At 38.1% G+C, this 21,743-nt stretch overlaps 1 protein-coding gene across 2 annotated transcripts in view; it reads right to left on the reverse strand.

The window, feature by feature from the left end:
• PLXNA2 (plexin A2) overlaps nucleotides 1-21,743 on the reverse strand; it is a 275,925-nt gene that overhangs the window by 171,523 nt on the left and 82,659 nt on the right. For both annotated transcript variants that reach the window (XM_039320077.1, XM_039320076.1), the window contains exons 3-6: nucleotides 18,617-18,740; nucleotides 16,514-16,667; nucleotides 12,990-13,086; nucleotides 10,119-10,233 (exon numbers count right to left, since the gene is read on the reverse strand). In XM_039320077.1, the coding sequence (XP_039176011.1) occupies nucleotides 10,119-10,233; nucleotides 12,990-13,086; nucleotides 16,514-16,667; nucleotides 18,617-18,740 (490 nt within the window). The remainder of the gene's footprint in view (nucleotides 1-10,118; nucleotides 10,234-12,989; nucleotides 13,087-16,513; nucleotides 16,668-18,616; nucleotides 18,741-21,743) is intronic.

Genomic DNA, 21,743 nt, shown 5'->3' on the forward strand with positions numbered 1-21,743 from the left:
CAGTCCCCTAATCATCTTTGTTGCTCTTCTCTGCACTCTTTATAGAGTCTCAACATCTTTTTTACATCATGGTGACCAAAACTGCGTATAGTATTCCAAGTGTGACCTTATCAAGGTACTATAAAGGGCATTAACACTTCATGTGATCTTGATTCTATCCCTCTGTTGATGCAGCCTAGAACTGTGTTGGCTTTTTTGGCAGCTGCAGGACACTAGTCTTATTCTCCACAGACTTAGAGTCCATCAAAAACAGCCCCAAACCAAGGGGCTCATGATAATTGATTTGTAAAGTTTTATATAACCCAAAGCCAAGAATTGTAAATGACTGAATCCTTTGTCAAAAGATTGACTATGCTTTAAAATATTAAAAAAGAATTTTTTTCCTAATTTTCCAGAAAGTAAGTTTGATGAGAATATGATAGTAAGTGTCTTCCTGGCAACTGCTCTCTCTCTTTGTTAATCTTATTTGAAAAGGCTTTTGCTGTATAAGCTGATTTTCTTGTTTTGTGCTTTTAACTCTCTCTCTCTCTCTCTGTGTGTGTGTGTGTGTGCAGTTGGTATGTACATGTGTATATATGGTGTATACATATCCCAGGCTGGTAAAGTAGTGAGACAAAGCTACATAACTGTATGCTCCTCTTATTTATTCAACTTACATTATATGCTGAATATACGTACATTAAGGGAAGGTACAGTAAATTTGAAGAAGACAAGCATGATTTTAAAATTGGAGGAAGAAATATCAATAACCTATGCTATGCTGATGATGCTACTTTGATAGCTGAAAATGCAAAGGATCTGCAACTTGTTATAAAAGTCAAAGAGTGCATTGAAAGAATGGGACTAAGATTTAAATATTAAGGAAACTAAACTAACAAAACAGATACAACCACCAGCCTTAGAATTGGCAATGAAGATACTGAAATAGAAAATCAATTTAGGTTCAAACAAGCAATTGAAATTCAAACTTCTTAGAATGCCAAAGTGAGAAACACTGATCTATTGGGATAGGAATGTGTCCTTTTTTCACTTCCCACCATGAAAAATTTGAGCAGAATAAATATCTGAGAAAAAGTTAATAAAACTAATTAATTGCTTTATACTATGACAGTCTACTCAAGACTTCTTTTCTACAGTTTAGTTTGTAGATTATACTTATTCTCCCCAGAATCAAATTTCTGAAGTTAGTAGATGGGAAAATAGGATAGGAAGGACCAGGAAATGCTTTTCCAAGATCTTTTATAGTTATTTTATTGCTCATGCTTCAGTGAGTAACCAAAACTTGGCTTTTTAATAAATTTTCTTCTACAAAAGTTTATTTGCTGTTATTTTCAGTTTTGTGTAGTTGGGGAATAATTTTAAAAATTCCCTAGTGGCTGTTTTATGCCTTTTTAAATAGTCTGTTTCTCAGTTTGAAAGGTATTAGACATAAAAGGTAGGATAGAAACACTAAGAAATAAGCATAACAACTGATTCTGCCCAGAATGAATCATACTGTTTTCAGTGAATGCCTTGGACAAAATTGAAGTCATACATCCTCATTGTCAGAGATGGCTAGTTCCACAATCCTAAGTATATGGTTTTTTTAACTGTGTTAAATAATAAATCTGCCAGAGTGCAAAGAGGAAAAGGATTCACACAGTGCAAATTTACTTGAGTGGCTGCAGAGTGCAGATCTGCCTCTAAGCATTAATGGAGAACAAAATGGTAAAACATGAAAGTGCCTCTTTTTTAATAGTTTTGAAAACTATACCCTTACTTTAAAAGGGTTGAGATTGCTTTCATTCTGCCACAAACAAACAATTGCTAGCAATATGTAAGATTCTTAACTCTAACATCTGATGACAGGGATGATTTTAATATTTTAGAGGTGTGTTAACTAGTGCAATCAAATGTAGTTGAGGAGGTAGACTCTCATATATACATCTTAATAATGAGCTAAATGCAATCTAATATTCACAATGAAGAGTTTTATTGTGTGCTGTTTTTCTAATAGCTACAGCTAGTTTCATGGATATAATGCTTTTGCTTTGCTTCCAAATGCAACTTAGTTTTTGCTATTTGATTTCTCTTAGATTAAAGTAAGAGCTTTGCTAGCAGGGTAGTGTTAAAAACATAAAAACAGAAATATTCTGGTATTACTATCTGCAAAGACTTTTTAGAGTAACTAAATTATCCTATAACTCCCACATTCAGTATTTCAATTCTTTTGAGGAGACTCAACAAATTAGTTTACTAAGTTAGGTGGGGGGTCTATGCATAGATACCTAGAGAAAATTGGAAAAATGGTTTATTTGTGCTATTACAATTATGGTTAGCAAACTGATTCTTCAAAGTAGCTTAATGCAAATGCTTAACATAGACCAATAAAAGAAAGAATGTGCCAAAAACAGAGCCCAGACAGGAAGCAATAAACAAACATTCAAAGGGTGATTTTCCAGGCATAGATGTCCTCCTAAATAAATCCTAGGTAAGTTTCTGAGTCATTAAAAGAATAAAAAGAATTACATTTTTTTTCAATGCTAAACCTCCTTCATTCCTCAATTATTCTTATTTAGCTACATTTTAAGAACAGTTCACCTTACTTAAGAAATTGTCTTTACATTTTATCTAAATCACAATTTTTATAATAAAAGTTAAGAGTTTCTTTACAATTGTAATCCCAATCCTGTCACTTCTTTATTCTGGACTGGACAAATCATCTTTTCTCTCTGTGTCTCTCCCCGTGTTCTACATTTCCTATTTATACTGAATTAGTAATAGAAAACTACAAATTAGAAAATTTTGCTTCCAAAGTGCTAAATAGAATATTACTGCACAACAGCTGAGAAAGTGCATGTTCATAAAAGCAAATTGGTCCTTATTGCCACTTTAGAAAGAAGATTCATGCATTTATATTAAAACATTTAAAACTTTTTTGTTGGTCCTCAAATTGGTCCTGACAATTCAAGGCACTCTGAAGTTCATAGCGTATGTAAGTCATTTGGCTTCACTTTTGATAAAAAGTTTCAGTGATCATTCCTAAACATGTATTTCTGTTTCCAACCCTACTAACTTTTACATACATACTGTATATGCATATATCTGCTATTCATGCTAATCAAGAAGATAACCTTTTTAAAAAGCTTGCTATTTCTCTTTGGGTATATTTGCAGTATGACTACATTATAACCAGAAAGGAAATTTAATTTTTCCTTATTATTTTCTTGCATTTTATTCTCTTCAATCTCATTGTTGGTTAGACTTCACATTTATGAGATTCAATTAAAACCAATTATTTCTACTGGCAATCTGAAATATATGTTAATTTTTTTCATCAAAGGCAGTCACTTTACACCTCACATCTTTTCAAAATATTGATGGCTTATCATTTTTATGGTGAAGAAGAAAAATGAAAATCTTTCCTTGGTCTCATGGATACTATGTCATCCTTCTCAATTACTAATCCCAAATGTTGTCTGTTTTTAGTAATAAAATTTCCAGTGCAAACTACAGCTGTAGGTCATTTTTTTTCCAATTTCAAAATAAGAAGCAAAGTATGAATGCTTTATATCATATCCAGATCCCAGTTCAGATTGATTCCCTCATGCTGGCAATTTGTGAATTTGTTTGAGGAAAGGACATGTTTAATTTAATCAGGGTATATTCATTAAGCTTGGGTATCTGTCTACCCTAAAACATTTCATACTGCAATTCCTATTTAAAAACACCAACTGTGAGAGGGACCTTGAAGTCCTAATGGACAAATACTTGACTATGAGCCAGCAACCAAAAAAGCTAATACAGTCCTGGGTTGTATAAACAGAGGCATAGAATCAAGATCACATGAAGTATTAGTACCACTTTATAAAACCCTAGTAAGACCACATCTGGAATACTGCAGCTGTCAATGCTGCAAATACTGTATATTCTTGCTTTGACAATATGCAAAACTGTCTGGCATTTATTGGGTTAATACTTAGCTTAGACTGGGCGGGGAAAAAGCCCGGGAAAGAAAGAGGAAGTAAACGTTTGACCTTCTCACTAATTGGATAATGTGACCTGTGACTGCATGAGAAGGGAGGGGTTGAGCAAGGAAAGCTTGATGCCAGCGACAGGAAGTTCAGATTCTGGCATCAATTAGTCTATCATGGTGACTGGCAAACTGTAGCTCTTGCAAATAAAGATTTTAGGAAACATTCCTGAAAGTTCTTTGAAGTGCTTCATTAGTCGGAACATGTGACATCATGCCAGAATCCAACACTCTTTTCAAACGATCTACGTCCCGATCTATCAACAGCTGCCTCTATGCCTGAGAGAAGGTGGCAAAGTTTCGGGGGAGATCTCATTATGGAGAAAAAAAAATTGCCTGAAACCAGCCCCGTAGCTGCAACAGTTTCCCCGGGGGGGAAAGCGACAGCCAGCAAGTCAGGGGAGAGAGAAATTTGGCAGATTTCCCAGCTGAGAGTGAAGACTTCAAAAGCAGAATGGACAGAACACAGTTATGGGTGAGTCGTTGGAAAGATTTCAAAACTTAGAAATGAGAAACAGAAAACAGTTCCTACAAAGTGAAACATTCAACCCTAAGAGAGAGAATCCCAGTTTGAATCCTCTGCAGCAAAGGGGAAATTGGGTTCCCCAGCAAGTGGCTGATTCATGTCCTCTGAACTTACCACAGCCAATAGAGGCCTTGCAATGTCTTGGGGTGGTACAGAAGCCAGGAAATCAGCAGCTGGGGGGAGAACAGCCACAGCAAGGAGGTTGGCCACAGCCCCCAAACGTGCAACCCCTGGGCATAAATCTGCAGCCAGGTTGGGGCCTACAGCAACTGGGGTGGCCACAAGAGCGATGGGGAGCCCAGCAGGAAGCCTGTCAGACCCTGCCTTTGCCGGTCAGAGACCCCAACCCTGAAGAGAGGGTGAGTTCCAGTCTGAGGCATCTGCAGCAATGGGTAGATGGGTTTCCCCAGCAGATGAATGATCAGCAGTAGCAGAGGGCCCAGCAGCCATGGAACCAGCCCCAGTGGGGGCCACAGCAGCCTGTGTTTGCACCACCCTTCAATGCAACGTTTGATGGGGACCCAGAGAAGCTGATTTTTTTCCTCAACCAAGTGCGTTCTCATTTAAATCACTGGGCCCATCTCTATCCGGAACCAGGGGCCATGGTTGACGTCATTGCGGCCAACCTGGAGGGAGAAGCATCTGAATGGCTGAACAATCTATATAGTGAGCAAGCCCTCAAATTGGAGGATCCCCATCTCTTTCTCTTAGGACTGAGAGAACGATTTGAAGACCCATCCATCGGCCTCAAAGCAGCAGGACAAATTCACAAAATAAAACAAGCAGGGAGGCCTGCCCTGGAGTACGTGCGAGAGTTCCGCAAGATGGCAGGTCGAATAGAAGGGTGGCCTGAGCAGTCCCTCATCCATCACTTTATAGAGGGATTAGATGATCACCTCTCCCAGGCTTGCATCTATCGAGAAGTACCTGATCGGCTGCAGGAGTGGTACCAGACGGCCGTGAAGCTGGATGTTAAGCTCTCTCGCTATAAAAAGCCTCCCCCACAGGAACCCGAACAGCAACCAGAGCTACCTGAACAGCAATCACCCCCACGAAAGCCTTCAACTACTGCGAGGGCTGAGAGAACCAGGCCACCTGCACGCCCTTCCTTCGAGTGTTTCAGGTGTGGACAAGGAGGACACCGAGCAGCCACCTGTCCAGTCCCCTACCCTCGACTGCAGAGCAAGCCAGGACCGGCGATGCAAAAGAAACCTGCTCAGCGGCTAACAAGAGAAAAATCCAATCGACTCACGCAAGAACCAGTTGCCCAGGTTACACCCCACACACAGGAGGATGCCAAGACTCCAGGTGGATCTGCCCCTGCTCTTCCCTTCTTTGATAGCGACGATGAAGGAGAAAACGACCCAATGGTGAGTCAACAAATCCTGCCTTTTTCACTGCCCGCCAAACTTGTAATCCCTACGTCTGGAGCACAAATAGACTTAAACGTACTAATTGATTCGGGATGTACCCGCTGCATTATTAGTCTGGCGTTTGCCATGAAAATGGGCATAAGGGCAAAACAGCTTTCCAAACCGATGAGATTTGAGCAAGCCGATGGCTCCCTGATGGGAGGGACTCTTATTACACAATTAACTGAGCCTTTACGCCTAGAAATAGGTGCACACTGGGAGTTTATTCGTTTCCTGGTGGCTCCAAAGATGACCGAGGCAGTGATCCTAGGACTAGCCTGGTTGGACAAATGGAAGCCATTTATCTGGTGGGAGAAAGGAATGAGAATTGTGAGACTACCTATAGGGCCTGATCCCCCCATTGATTCAACAGATGTTACCGGGCATCTTAGGCCACCCAATGAGCAAGCGCACATGGCTGCCTCACTGACCCCAGGTGAACCAGTCATCCCCAAAGAATACTTGGACCTGGCGGAGGTGTTCAGTGAAAAAGAATGTGATGCCCTACCCCCTCACAGACCCAATGACTGCTCCATCGAACTGGTGCCCGGAGCCAAACTCCCACGTCCGAGGATGTATGCTATGTCCCCCCTCGAAATGGAGGAGATGCAGCGATATGTGAACAAGAACCTAGCGAGGGGGTTTATTGAACGGGCCAAATCTTCCGTGGGAGCCCCTGTGTTGTTCAAAGAGAAAAAAGATGGGTCTCTTCGTCTCTGCGTAGACTACAAGGGACTCAATGCTGTAAGTGTGGAAAATAAATACCCCCTCCCCCTCCTAAAGGATTTATTGACCCACCTGGCTAAGGGGAGTGTCTTCACTAAGTTAGACCTAAGAGAGGCATACTACCGGGTGAGAATAAAAGAGGGAGATGAGTGGAAAACTGCCTTCAACTGTCCTATGGGGAGCTATCAGTTCAAAGTCATGCCATTTGGACTACAGGGGGCCCCAGCTGTATTTATGCAGTTGATCAATGAGGTTCTACATGATCACTTGTACAAAGGGGTTTTGGTGTATCTTGATGATATCCTGATATACAGCACAAATATGACTGATCACATAAAGCTAATGAGAGAAGTGTTAAAGAAACTATTGAATGCCAAGCTTTATGTCAAATTGTCAAAATGTGAATTTCACCAAACTCAATTAGACTATCTTGGCTACCGAATTTCCAATGAGGGTATTGAAATGGATCCGGCCAAGGTAAAAACTATAATCGAATGGCAACCCCCAAGGACTCGCAAACAGCTCCAAAGCTTTCTGGGTTTTGCCAACTTTTATCGTCAATTCATCCCTTCTTTTGCCGAGATTGCCCTTCCTCTTACAGAACTACTCAAAACAGGCAAAGGAGGAGGGAAGCCACGACCGGGCCAACCACTAGCATGGACAATGAGCTGTCAAACAGCTTTTGAGAATCTAAAGAGACTATTTGCCGTTGAACCGGTTCTAAAGCACCCCTGCCCAGAGGAACCCTTTGTGATTCAAGCCGATGCCAGCGATGTGGCGGTTGGAGCAGTGTTACTTCAAAAGAACAAAAATGGGATCCTGCAACCCTGTGCCTACACCTCTAAGAAATTCACTGAGAGCGAGCAAAGATGGGCAATCTGGGAGAAAGAGGCCTTCGCAATTAGGTGGGCGCTATTGAACTGGCGACACTATCTAGAAGGGAGCAAGATGCCATTTGAGGTATGGACTGATCACAAGAACCTAGAGGCACTGAAAACTCCTCGCAAATTGTCACCAAAGCAAGTATGGTGGGCACAGTACTTTAACCGCTTCAACTTCACTCTAAAGTACATACCAGGAGGGAAGAACTTTCTAGCTGATGCGCTATCCCGGTTACCCCAGTACAAAAGTGAACGAGAGCAGGTTAACGAGGCAATTATTCCCAATCCACAAACTGTCACTCAACCTACACCTCGCAGGGTCCCCAATCCGGATGACCCTGGAGTGAAGAAAATAAAACGAGAGCTCCTCACTGACCAATGGTTCAAAGATAATCAAGCGTCCCTAACATGCAGGGACGGCTTGGCTTACAAAGGGGGGAAGTTATATTTGCCAGAAGCGCTCCGTCTAAATGCTCTCAAACACAGCCACAATGTAAAGCAGGCTGGACACTTTGGATATTTGAAAACCCTACACCTCACCCGCCGGCAATTTTGGTGGCCGGGGCTGAAAAAGGATGTGGAAAACTTTGTAAAAAGTTGTACTGTATGTGCCACAACGAAAAGAATCCCGGGAAAAACTCCTGGGCTACTGCAACCCGTGGCAGACCCTTCTCAACCTTGGGAAGAAATAGCTATGGACCTTATAGTGGACCTACCTGAAAGTAGGGGAAATTACAGTACTTGGTACAATGGAAGGGATACCCATTGTCTGAAGCCACCTGGGTGAAATCTAGTGAAGTGAACGCTGACAGATTGATCAAAAGGTTTCATGTGAAACACCCCAACAAACCGAAAGATAACCCTTAACGTATGCTTTTGTTTACTTTACAGGTTCTGTCCTTCTTGTAAGGGGGGCCGGATGTCAATGCTGCAAATACTGTATATTCTTGCTTTGACAATATGCAAAACTGTCTGGCATTTATTGGGTTAATACTTAGCTTAGACTGGGCAGGGGAAAAAGCCCGGGAAAGAAAGAGGAAGTAAATGTTTGACCTTCTCACTAATTGGATAATGTGACCTGTGACTGCATGAGAAGGGAGGGGTTGAGCAAGGAAAGCTTGATGCCAGCGACAGGAAGTTCAGATTCTGGCATCAATTAGTCTATCATGGTGACCGGCAAACTGTAGCTCTTGCAAATAAAGATTTTAGGAAACATTCCTGAAAGTTCTTTGAAGTGCTTCATTAGTCGGAACATGTGACAGCAGCCAATGTTGGTCACTAAAAAGATGTTGAGAGTTTGGAAAAAATTCAAACAAGAGCAACTAAGATGATCAAAGGCCTGGAGACTAAAACATATGAAGAACGGCTGCAGGACTTGGATTTGGCTAGTCTAAAGAAAAGAAGAAATAGGGGAGACATGATAGCAGTGTCCCAGTATCTGAAGGGCTGCCACAATGCAGAGGGGGCCAGGTTGTTCACCAAAGCACCAGAGGGAAGGACAAGAAATAATGGTTGGAAACTGATCAAAGAGAAAAGCAACCTGGAATTAAGGAGAAATTTCTTGACAGTGAGTATAATTAACCAGTGGAACAGCTTGCCTCCAGAAATCGTGGGCGCACCATCACTGGAGATTTTTAAGAAGAGGCTAGAGATAGCCACTTGTCTGAGATGTATAGATTCTCCTGCTTGAGCAGGGGGCTGTACTAGAAGACCTCCAGTCCTTTCCAGCTCTATTCTATTCTATCATAAACACCCTTTTCTTCAGTCATTGTTGATTGAATTTCCCAGATTCCCTCTCAATATCAGATATTCTTAATCAGAATTCATATCAGCATCATGAAATATGTTTATAATATTGAGAAGCTTCAATTAGTTCCAACCACATCAAAACCCAAAAAATAAAACAGAGAATATGACCAAATCACTGTAAATGAGGGTGAAATGTACTTCAGCGCATAGCCTTTTCCCAACCATTCTGAACCTAATAATATAAATTCCTGGGTTTTTTTGTAGTTCTATTACTGAGACTCTCAGTTAAAACATGCTTTCAAAACATGTATCTCATAGTACTGCAGTGGCAGACTGCTGCCAGAATAATTTCTCTGAGATGTCTGTCTTTATAAACTGATGCTGTGTTACTGCCTAAAGGTAGAAAAACTGATCTTTCCTAAAATAAATGATGGGAATTATTATCATATCAAATATATGTTATTTACAACCAACAGAAAGTCATTATTGTTTTTCATGATCTTCTTCCAAATATAGATCCAGATATGGCTTGAACTGTACTATGAATTTATGGAGATCTGCAATCTCAATATATATTCATATTCATCTTCATATTTCAACATACCTTGTGTAGAAATGAGACCACCAACCAAGATTTAGATCTTCTGAATCTCTCTCTCTCTCTCTCTCTCTCTCTCTCTCTCTCTCTTTCACCCTCTTTTGTTACAATGTTGCGTGGCAATGGGAAAAGAGAGTTCAGTTGAATCACAAGGCAAACATTTAAGATTTGCACCAAAACTGTGTTGTCTAGTTCCAAAATCCAGTGTTTATACCTCAGAAACATTGATCCGTCCTTCCTGAAAAGAGCATGTTGTTGGATCATGAGTGCACAGGTTACGATATTTACACCAGTGACAGTGAAAGGCACTGTTGACACAAGACAGGCATCTGTCAAGAAAGGAACATAGGCAAATATGTTTATTATTGCTAATGCCTGATAAATAACAGTAGGTCAACAAAATTTTATATATTTGCTTAAACAGAACAAATATTTCATTTGAAAAAAGTTTTCAGTTTCCATGTACCAGACATAGGTGTCTTTAAAATAAATACTTGGGTGAAAAAAATGACTTTGTCATAATCTCTTAGAACAGATAAGAAGAATTACCATATTTTCAGTGCATTTTGCCTAAGACAAGTGCCTCTAAACCAAAGCCATTAACTTCACATAACACAGGTTTCTGGATTTTGGAGTTTATTGCAAAGATTTTTTTGTTTCAATATATTGTATCTTAGAATCTCAACAGCTAAGAGAATTTCCCAATTCAGATCAATAAAATTTATTAGGTTGCCAAAGATATTCTCTAAAGCAGGGGTCCCTAACCCCCAGTACCAGGCCATGGCATGCCAGTAATCAGTCTGCACAAACAAGCAAAGCCCCATCCGTGAGATGCAGGCAGCACACAAAACCACGTACCCTCCAGTCTGTGGAAAAACCTCTCTCCACGGAACTGGTCCATAGTGCCCAAAAGATTGGGGACCTCTGCTTTAAAGTTTAGGCTCTGTGGTATAGATATAATAACACCCGATTAATACAAACAATATTTCAGTGAAGGTCTGATATTTCAGTTAAATCTATTTCCAATCTGGAGCATATCCTTTGGAATCTTAAAAGTCCTGTGCAAATAAAAAGGCAAATGTTGCTGATTTTTTCCCTCTTTAGTCTAAAGTGTTTATGAACTGAGCCAGATGAAATCTCAAGGTACTTAACCTATACAGATGACCTTCCTAAACTTCTTGCCCTTGTGCTTGGATAGGACCAAGTGAATTAATTCTATTCCATCAATATTGTATATCAAATTTTAATGGGTGTGTTTCATATAACGGAAACATTTAAGGATGAAAAGTGTATTGAAAATGGAATGAATAATCAGACCTCTGCTTTCTGATCAGGGGATCAGAAAAGTAGTATTTTGATGAAAACACTAGATTGGGGGGGGGCATATGGTAACACCCTTAAAATTCATGGGCAGTTTCCAATGGAATATTACTCCAAACACACAACCCCAGCCCCGTAAAAAAGAGGACCAGTGAGAAGTGATGAGTTCACCTTAATTGTAAATGTTCAAGACTCTTCTCCATTGCATGTATGCAAAATAAATCATGTCCAAATATGTAATGGATTAATATCATTGGCTTAATATATACTTGTTTAGCTTTTAAACACAACTAATTCTTACCAAATCAGGGAATGTTTACTAGATTAATTACAGGGACCAGTTTTCTCCACATGACAGCTGCAAGATTTTGATTCCCCCCCCCTTCCTGGTCTTCCGGCTAATTAGTCTGAGTTTTCTAAGGGATTCTAGTATCTCAAACAGATAATTCTTCATTTTCAAGTTACAAAGTTCAATGAGCATCCCCATCTCTCATTTGCAAGACACATACCCTGTTTGTCCAATTTTAATCCTCAACTGCAGTCTGCTTTTGCTTTTTCTGAAATGACCTTAAAAACTTATTCTAATCATAGACATGCAAATCTAGTGGTTAGGAATATTAAGCAGCATGAATGTATTTAATTACTCACTTATTTGACACATTTCTCACTCTTTCTTGTTCTCTTGACAGGAATTTGAATGACACATGCTCTTTATTTTCCATTTCCCAGATCAAAATGAGTTTTTAAGATCTTAGCATGCAAGTGTTGCTTTTAGATACTGACACTGAGCATATAATTTTATTATATGGTGCACTGAATAACATTTTCTATTATGAGTTGGAATACCTTGGAATACCTTGTTACACTTAAAGTGGCCCTTGTTCAGTAGAGTTCCTAGTGTTAGGAAAGGTTTTTTTTTTCTCATTACCTCAGCATAAAAGATTAATTACCTGTGAATTTTTACTTTTAAAGTTTAGTCTTTCAGTAACTGATTTTTAGTGAAATACCAGTAATTGACACTGAAGTGACAATGCAGTTTAAAACAAAACATAATCTATTAATTTATACTTATTTTATCTATTTATAGCAATCATGCAGAACAACTTTGAAGAAGCTTAAATGTTATTTTAACATCATAATACTGTGGTGTATAAGCTGAGTTGACAAGATCAGAAATGAGGAGGTGATAAGCCGCCTGGGAAAGCCAAGGGAAATCATCAAAATAATTAAAAAATGAAAATTAGAATATTTCAGACATGTGATGTGACACCCAGAAAAATACGGCATATTCCATTTAATCCTCCAGGGAAAGATTGAAGGCAAACAAGGTCCAGGCAGAAGAAGAACATCGTGGCTTCAAAATCTAAGGGACTGATTTGGACAAAACTCAGCAGCACTTTTTCGTGCGGCTGCTGATAAAAACAGGATCGCCAACATGATCGCCAACGTCCGATAACGGATATGGCACAAGAAGAAGAAGAATACTGTGATTATATCATAGAAGAGTGTCTTTGGAATCTAACCATTTTTCTAATAACTGTATTAGATATCCAAGTGATACATAAAAACCAATTATCCTAACAAACTAGGTAACTAACCATTCTTCTTTATGTAAATACTAGTGAATCCTAGCTAGTAGGTTCTGAGCTTGGTTATAAACCTTTTTATACAAAGTAATTTTGCAGTTCTTGCTGCAAAAACATAGGCAAAAATCTCTATGTAATTGTAAAGCATTTAATGACAGAAACATTAAACGATATCTTACAGCTGGTGGGCACTGCAGTTGTAAAATTTGAACTCTGTGCTGACAAACATCTTGCCAGTCTCTCTGGATTTCAACAGAAGCTCTATGCCAAACCAGTCTGGGAAAAAACAAACAAACAAAGCAATTATTGAAACAACATAGCACAAGAATAATGTGGGCATTTTACAGATGTGTTATGCATTTTTAAATTATTTTTAAGTCCTATTTCTTCATCTTCATTTACTGATCTTTTAAAAGTATTATTTCCCAGTCCTTGATGGGATAGTTGCATTTATTTTCAAATAAGGCAGGATCAGATTAATGTACCTCTACATTAGGCCAATCTATTTTACTGGAACAGTCTGTGGCAATATGTCTGTTTCAAGAAATGCACTGGGTTACGCATTTCCAGTGCTATAACACTGGTTTCTTAAAATCTTCTAATCAGAAAATAATGCTGTCTTTTGAACTCTAAACCCTAAAAATCCTGAAGCTTATAAACCAAGAAGCCAATTATCTTCCTATGCTTTCTCGGTATCTGTAAGGCAAGTACTCCCATTATTCTATCAAGATAACCCCAAATTTGAAGCCATAGGGTTATGTGAGAAACACTAGAAAATATAAACTACATTTCCTATTCCAGAGGTTTATATAATACTGTAATTTTGCCTAAAATTAATTTGATATTTTGTGGATCATTAGTATGGGAAACCCAGCTGTTCCCTTAACATTCTGAAAAATAGTTAATAATGTTAATCCATTTTAACATTATTTGCTGGGGCATAGTATGTTATGCACAAAGTGACTATGCTATGTTAAGTACAGTTTAGTGCTGCAAATAAGCCAGGAAGTTGCTCGTACTTCCATATCCCAGATTTTTTTCATGTTGCCTCAAGAATATGGGAATGTATGGTACTACTAGAATGTTTATAATGATGCTTGAAAATTGATAGGTAAAATCTTGAATATTCAATGTTAACACCATATGCCTATGACAATACACAAAGATATTCACAGTGGTTGCTACAAAATTATAGGAATCTATTCATTTGAAAGTGCAAAATGACTAATAAAGGCAATAATAATTTTGAAGAACTAGGGGAAAACTCAAGAAGACTGATGTCTTTGAAGCAGTCCTTGAACAACTGAAAAAGACTGAAAGAGATAGGAATGCATCCATTAATTAAATTGAAACTTAAATTTACACTTTCTCTGCCGAGTTCTGTTCAAATCAGAAGCAGTTATTGTAATGCCATCCAGTGCTAGTGAAGAAAGGTTGATAGAAATTGGCTGACAATGTAGTAGGCAACACCTGCCAATAACCATATCTTTTGAAATAGACAAAAAGATTATTTGCATCTTGAAATTTTATGCCAGTTGCTGATCTCTGTTATCTTCCCTCCAGGTAAAATGGCACATAGCCATGACTGCCATGAATTGCATTCACTTCCTTGGAGCCATTTGCTGGCATTTCTGCTCTACACACAGCCCAGATCTTTTGTGAACTTCTATGGATGCTTATTAAATACTGTCCTCACAGGAAGAGCTACTTGTAAATGAGACAATGTAAAAAATAAATTTCAAACAATTAGCTATTTGGTAATAGTATGAGAGAAATCTTGATAGCAATTATATTAGTGAAGAAAGAATTCCCCCCCCACAAAAAATGGAAACCTTCGCCCACTCATGGGGAGTGAGTCATACTTTAGAGCATGAGTAACACCCACACTACTTTCTTCTTTTCCCTGCTCACATAACAAAAGATGGAGACCCTAATGATAGGTAAGCTTAGCAAGCAGATGGCTTCAAGGCTGGCTTTTAAATATGTGGGGTTTGTACAATCTGCTAGAAGCAGATTACACCTACTATGCAGAAGGCATAAATGTAGATGACATTTTTCTTGCCTGCTTTTGGGATTAAAACTTTGTCCAAAATCAAATAAGTAATAATCAATTCCTTTATGAAAAGCATTCCTAATATAAAGCAGTTTTAGAATGGAAATTAAAGTGAGCAAATAACACGACAAAACATTGCCATAATACAAAATAGAAGTCCATCATGGTTATTCATATTTTATTGTTATAGGTTACCTGGAAAGCATATACTTGCTTGTAGACAGCATTATTGCTGAAACCACAATGTCAACAGAGCACTAGATATTCAGGATTAGGCCCACCAAAAAACTGCCACATCCACTTAGACAGCACTATTACAGATCCTAGTAGCTTCAACCATTCCTTTATGGAGTTGTAATCATGTGATATATAGCACTACTTGGATACAATGCCCTACTTCAGTTTACATTACACAAAATGATTTCTCTCTATGCAAGTAGCTAAAAATATAACATAAAAGACGCAACATTCAGAAGGCAGTAGGAAAATATTTGTGCCTTCCAGGGCACTGTGTTGATGAGTTTGGTAACATCACCTTTCAGTGGAAATGATACAAAGAGAGATTCTAAGGTAAAGTTATTCAATAAAGTAAATTCAATTTCAATTCAATTCTGTGCAATACACAGCTACAAAGGTAATATTGAAGCTGGTGTCAATAGTTTGTTCATTTGTTACTTGGTTCTGCTATCTTGGCTCTGAGTAGAAATGTCAGGGAGATACTTGTACTTATTGCATTTCATGAACTTTTGGCTCCACTCTAAATATACACATTTCCAATTCAGGTAATACTTCATGTACTAAACAGTGACATTATAGTTTATTTTCTCATTTTTAGTCTGCCTTAGACTGTTTTTAGTCCAGGCTATTTTATTTTAGCTACACTCTTAATTGCTTTAGTTAATATTATATGTTGTGGGCCATCCAGAATGTTGAAGTGGGTGGCTATAACAAATTTAATGAAATAATAATATAGAGTTCTTCAGAGCAGCAACGAGAACTAGGGAACTCTCAGATTTCCCAATCAGCATGACCTATATCTCTGGATATCTAGAATACGCAATCATGGCACATCTAGTACATACCATATTTAATGTATACATTGTGTAAAATATATGCTGTAATAAAATTATTAATGTCTAAAATGTATGTATTCTTAGACTTTTTAAAATAAAAAATGGAAGGTAGATGACCCTGGTGGAAAAATTCAGGATCTGTTATCTAGGCAAAAGAGGCTGAAGCATTTTTTAAATCCAGGAATACAAGATAACATATAGAAGCAACTTAGGTAGAAACCTTCCTAATTCACTGTGCTAGAAAAAGGAGGAGATACCATATACTCAGTCTTGTAAGACTGATCTCAGCTCCATTAGACAGACAAGATCAAGAAGTCAGCTCCATAGGAAGGCTAAAATGATTTTTACTGAGATTAGCAATAAGAATAGAATCATGCACATCTGATTGTAATAGCAACATTTTTGACAGGTGTTCCACAAGTTAATGGGTGCTACTTTAGAGTGCCTAAGAGAAGACATGAGGCTAATATTGGAGAAGTCATATATCTAAATCAATTCCATAATGCAGACCATCATTACCCATTCTTCTAATTCTTGCTCTAAGTATCACAAGTTTACCACTGAGAAGCCAGCTCACCCTGGTCCACAGGTATGGCAGGGACATCCTTAGAGGATGGAGAAGTACATATAATTTGGTTCCCCAAAACCTGGCCTTCTACTTCAGTGAGGTTTCCAAATACACAGATTATGCCAGGTGACAGATCTGGAGCATCATTCACCAGCAAGCTGAGCTATGGGAAAAAATGAAGAGAAGAGGCATAAAATAGAAGGCAGTATGCATATTTCTTCTATATTGCAAGAAAACCACAGCACAGTGTTTAAACTTTTTTTTTAATCGTTATATTTCAGTTGCAATTGCTTCACTGACCTAATACCAGAGTTAGATTGATCTAGTGCACGGGTGTCAAATTTGATTGTATCATGTGATGTATTGTGACATTTTTTGCCTTTGTGGACCTGAAGTGGGCGTGGCATGTCGTGATGCATCCGGCTCGTGGGCGGCCAGTTTTGACACACCTGATCTAGTGATTAAAGCCCCAGGCTAGACACCAGGAGACTGTGAGCTCTAGTCCTGCCATGGTATGAAAGTTGGCTGGCTACTTTGGGTCAGTAACACTCTCTCACCCCAACCCACTTCACAGGGTTGTTGTGAAGAAAATAGGAGGAGGAAAGAATATTAGGTATGTTTGCCACCTTGAGTTATTTATAAAAATAATAAAGGCAGTATATAAATAAATAAGTTGAGGTTGCATTTCTATTATAGCATAGAAGACCAAGGCTTCATAAGATAACTTCTTCACTTTTAATTTGGAAACTTTTGCAGGTCAACTATTGGTTGAAATTAAAAAACAAAATGGAGGTAGATCAGTAAAATATTTCCTTGGGGCCTATCCTCACCAATATCTCCAATCAGTATATAGCAATGCTTCTCAAATAGTGGGGCGGGCCCCCCAGGGGGGGCTTGAGGCTCCGTAAAGGGGGGCTCGTTTGACCTCGGCAAATACTGTCATATTGGATGCACGTGACACACGCAAAGGACCCGATTGGATAGACAGTCGCGCGGGGGGCGCGAAATGTTTTCTTCTTCCTAGGGGGGCATGACGGAAAATAATTGAGAAGCACTGGTATACAGTAAAGTCTTGATATACCAGACCATTAGGGAAAAGGATTGGCCATTAAATCTGAATTTATGTAATTTGTCCATAATTACATATGTAACATTTTCCCATAATTTGTGCCCATTTACCTCATTAGCATATACAGAATATGTTATACAGAACTTGGCATGATTTAGGTATTTATACCCCAAAATAATTGCCCCCAAACCCATTCACAATGGTATGCAAATAGCTAATCAGCATTAGCTTATTAATGGACACCTCCAAGCATTGTACTTACAGCTGAAAGTTAACATGTAATAATTCAAACTGTTTTTCTATGAAATGGCTATGAAACCAGTCTTGCCTATGTAATCATCAAATGGAAGAGAAAATAGCTTGTTTCAATAGTTATTTGCTTTTTTACACTCTCAAACATCAATGAAAACCAGAATGTACTATATTCTATTTACTTTTGCTCTTTTTAGAATTCTTCAAACCAGGTCTCATTTAAAAATGTACAAATGGGAAAACTAGAATATTTGTATTGCGTTAAAAGATAACACTTCCAAAATATATGCATACCAAAGAAAGTAGGCTTTTTCAACAAGTTACACTCAAAGAGAAATACATCAAAACACAAAACAAAATTAGATTTCTTAAAAACTAAAAGCCAAAATTCACAATTATGTGAAAAAAATTATTTTCAGGAATTTGAGACATGGAATTAGATTGTTTTAATCTGCATTATAGGTAGTCCTCATTTAATGAGCACAAACTCTGTTGCTAAGCAAAACAGCACATGACCACTAGACTTACAATGTCAGTTCTGCTGCAGTAACTCACCCAGTCATTAAATAATACATCACATGGCTTCTCCATTGACTTTGCTTGTCAAAAGCTTGCTGTGAAGCATGCAAATGGCAGGCACTAAGTACCCATATAATTATACAAATCTGAGGCAGGAAATGTTAGATAAAATTCTTTTAGTGGTAATATTCAAGACTAGAGGAGATCACATCCTCTTGGTAACAGAGACAGTGATCATAAGAAGCAAGCAATTACCTGCCTTGGCTACCTACCGGAAGGCTATGCTCAGAAACTGGGATGCTGCTAGGTTGAACAATGATAGTCATACACTGGTTGATGCTGGCTGCAAATCGGAAAGGTTCATTGGCTCGCTCGCATTTGTCCCTCCGTGAACATCTGAAAGCAAGTGTATAGGACAGTATAAATATATAGCAGGTATATCCAAAGTTATTTCTATAATCTAATATTCTCCTTCCACTGGTAACTTTTATCCCATAACACTAGAAAAATGATAACATTTATGGAACAATTGATACTCTACCAGCACTTTATGATATACACTGCATTTCTTTTAAGCATTAATCTTATTTTTGTGAGTAGTAGGCAGGAGAGATTGCAGGGTGTACTGAGCCATAATACAAGCTTCTCAGCAATGTCTTATTTACACTTATTTCACTGTTTACTTGCTTTCTTAGTTTTATATAATCATTACTAATCACATGTTATTTTAGATACTTTCATAAAGTTAAATGGATTAGTCACATCTGGCCTTAGTTTCTAACAAGGGAAAGTGCTATCAAATAAAGCAGTAATGGCTCAGCTGTAAAAAAAAGAAAAAAACCTGAAAGAAAGAAAGCAGTGACCAGCAAAGGTCGCTATAGAGTCAGATTGTATCTTTATTTTTATTTGCTCCAGTTGTTCCTATAGAGCTTTAATCAGAGTTAAGCTAATTAAGGGAACAGTTTTCAAGACATCAAAGTTAAGTAATAACTATTTTTATATTGTACATACCATATCTCAGACATACATGGATATTTAAGCTTCATAGCTGGGTAGATCTTTCTGCTAGAATATGCTGACTTTATTAAAGACCCTAGCTACCATCAGGTTGATGGCTTGCTTGTTTTTCTAATTCTATGGAAATACAGTGGCACTCTCCAAGTTTAAATAGATTCTGGTTCAAAACTTTGTTGAATTTTAGGGCAGGAGTGGGCAACCTATCCCACTTTTTGCAATTCTTCCAAACATCATGCTGATGAAACAACAGCAACTTTATAACTAACACAAACTATAAAACAAACACTATAAGATAGATCTCTTCAATCCTACCTCTGTTATCCTTCCCTTTTCTCTTCAAAAGAAAAGAAGAAATTTTGTATAAACATTCTGCCTTCACCAAAATAAACACACATGGGCCCACATGCAAAAATGTTACCTTCCTCTAGTGAAGAGAAATTCAATTGTTTAATACATAAACTTCTCTTTATGAACATGAATCCAGATCTGGTACATGAGTTATAGCTATTTTCAACAGAGAAAATAGATGGAAAGGAAGCAAGTGATTTTAAGGCTTTCAGGCTCTAAGGCAGTTATTCTCTAAAGACGTTGGCACCCTTAGCTGGGAACAGATTTTCCAGAGAGATAATCACATTTTGAAAGATTATCCGTGTTGAAGCTGGATCATTATCGCATTCTGCAAATTTTGTGTGTTAATTGCTTGAAAACAAGTTCTTAGTCATGAAATTGAATAGATGCAATTGGTTCTTGCCTTCAAATGGCCAATCATCATTCCTAAGCATTTGATCCACTAGTCATACTTTTTTTTTAAAAAAAAGGAAAGCAGTACACTAGCTACTTTTTAATTAAAAGCAAATCTATGGTTAATTAAACTCTTTCTCATAAAGGTGAAGGGTCTTGAAGCCCGGATTTCTTCCCTCCACATTGAATGCATTAGATTCACACCTGAATTACTCAGGTGCTGTCTTTCTCCCCCACTGCCTCCTTGATTAGAAGCCATCACATGTCACAAGCTGAGTTATGAGCTCTGCAGCTGGCATGCATTGGACACCTGGCTCATCACCAAAATCATTTCATTGCAGAAAGACCCCAGAGAGGACTGAAACTCTTCAAATCTATCAAGATAAAGAAAAATGTAGAGAAAAGGCTAATCCCTCTTTCTTCTTTCCATTTCCTTCATTATGAGAGGTTAAGAGGTCACTGCACTCATGAAGAGTTAACTCTGAGAAACTGCTAGAAGTAATGCTATCCAATCAGCCCTATGAAGCAGGATATAAAGTAATGTATATGGTGAGGCTTGACTAAAAGATCCAGCACCAAACACAGTATTAGGTTAGAGATGGTACTGTCATAAAAAAAGAGAGCTAAGAAAAAAAAAAAAAAAGGAAAGTGGATGGTGAGAAGGTTCCAATTAAGTTATGATATATGCCACAGATCAGGGGTTTGAATGCTTTCCTTTGATAGTTACAAAACGTTGGTTTATTATATAAAATATGTATTTCTGATTTGTTAAATATATACAACTATCTATGCCTAATTATATCAATATACCCAGTGACAATTTCATAGTAAAAAGTGATAATACTTTAACAATTTTCCTTTTTTTTATTTTTATTTTTAACTGCAGCAATAGGGCAGCATAAAGGCAGTACTACCATTGTTATTTCCTTAACCATTAAATTTTAAGGACTGGAAGTTCTGTTTCTTTTACTCAGGGCTTAATGTGTTATTATCCTACACCTGCACCTATATAATACCATCCAGCCTTTTTTTCAGTAGGTATTGATAAAATTTGAGGTAGCCTTATAATTGCACCCTTTTACTGAGTTGCTTCTATGGTCTTCAGTCTTTACCAGTTTGCAGAAGAGAAAGATTACATGTTGTTGGCTGTAGCAACTCTGCATTCTTGGAATGCTCATAAAGGTCTGCTAACCATTTCGTAGATGTAATAACTTCCAAGTAACTTTGTTCATTTGACCAGCTATTAGGCCCCTATGCAGAATTGCAGTGTAGGCTGCAAGAAGACCAATGAATCAGAATAGAGCTGGAAGGGACCTTGGAGGTCTTCTAGTCCAAGCCCCTGCTCAAGCAGGAGACCCTATACCATTTCAGACAAGTGGCTGTTCAGTCTCTTCTTAAAAACATCCAGTGATGAAGCACCCACAATATCTGAAGGCAAGCTTCTCTAGTGGTTAATTGTCTTCATTGTTAAGAATTTTCTCCTTAATTCTCTCCTTGATTAGTTTCTATCCATTTTTTCTTGTCCTGCCCTCTAATGTTTTGGAAAATAAGTTGACCCCCACCTCTTTGTGGCAACCTCTCAAATACTGCTATAATGTCCCCTCCCCCCAGTCCTTCTTTTCTCTAGACTAGCCATACCCA

This window comes from Crotalus tigris, unplaced genomic scaffold (assembly GCF_016545835.1).
Source record: "Crotalus tigris isolate CLP2741 ecotype Arizona unplaced genomic scaffold, ASM1654583v1 scf7180000023618.1514416, whole genome shotgun sequence".
NCBI lineage: Eukaryota > Metazoa > Chordata > Lepidosauria > Squamata > Viperidae > Crotalus > Crotalus tigris.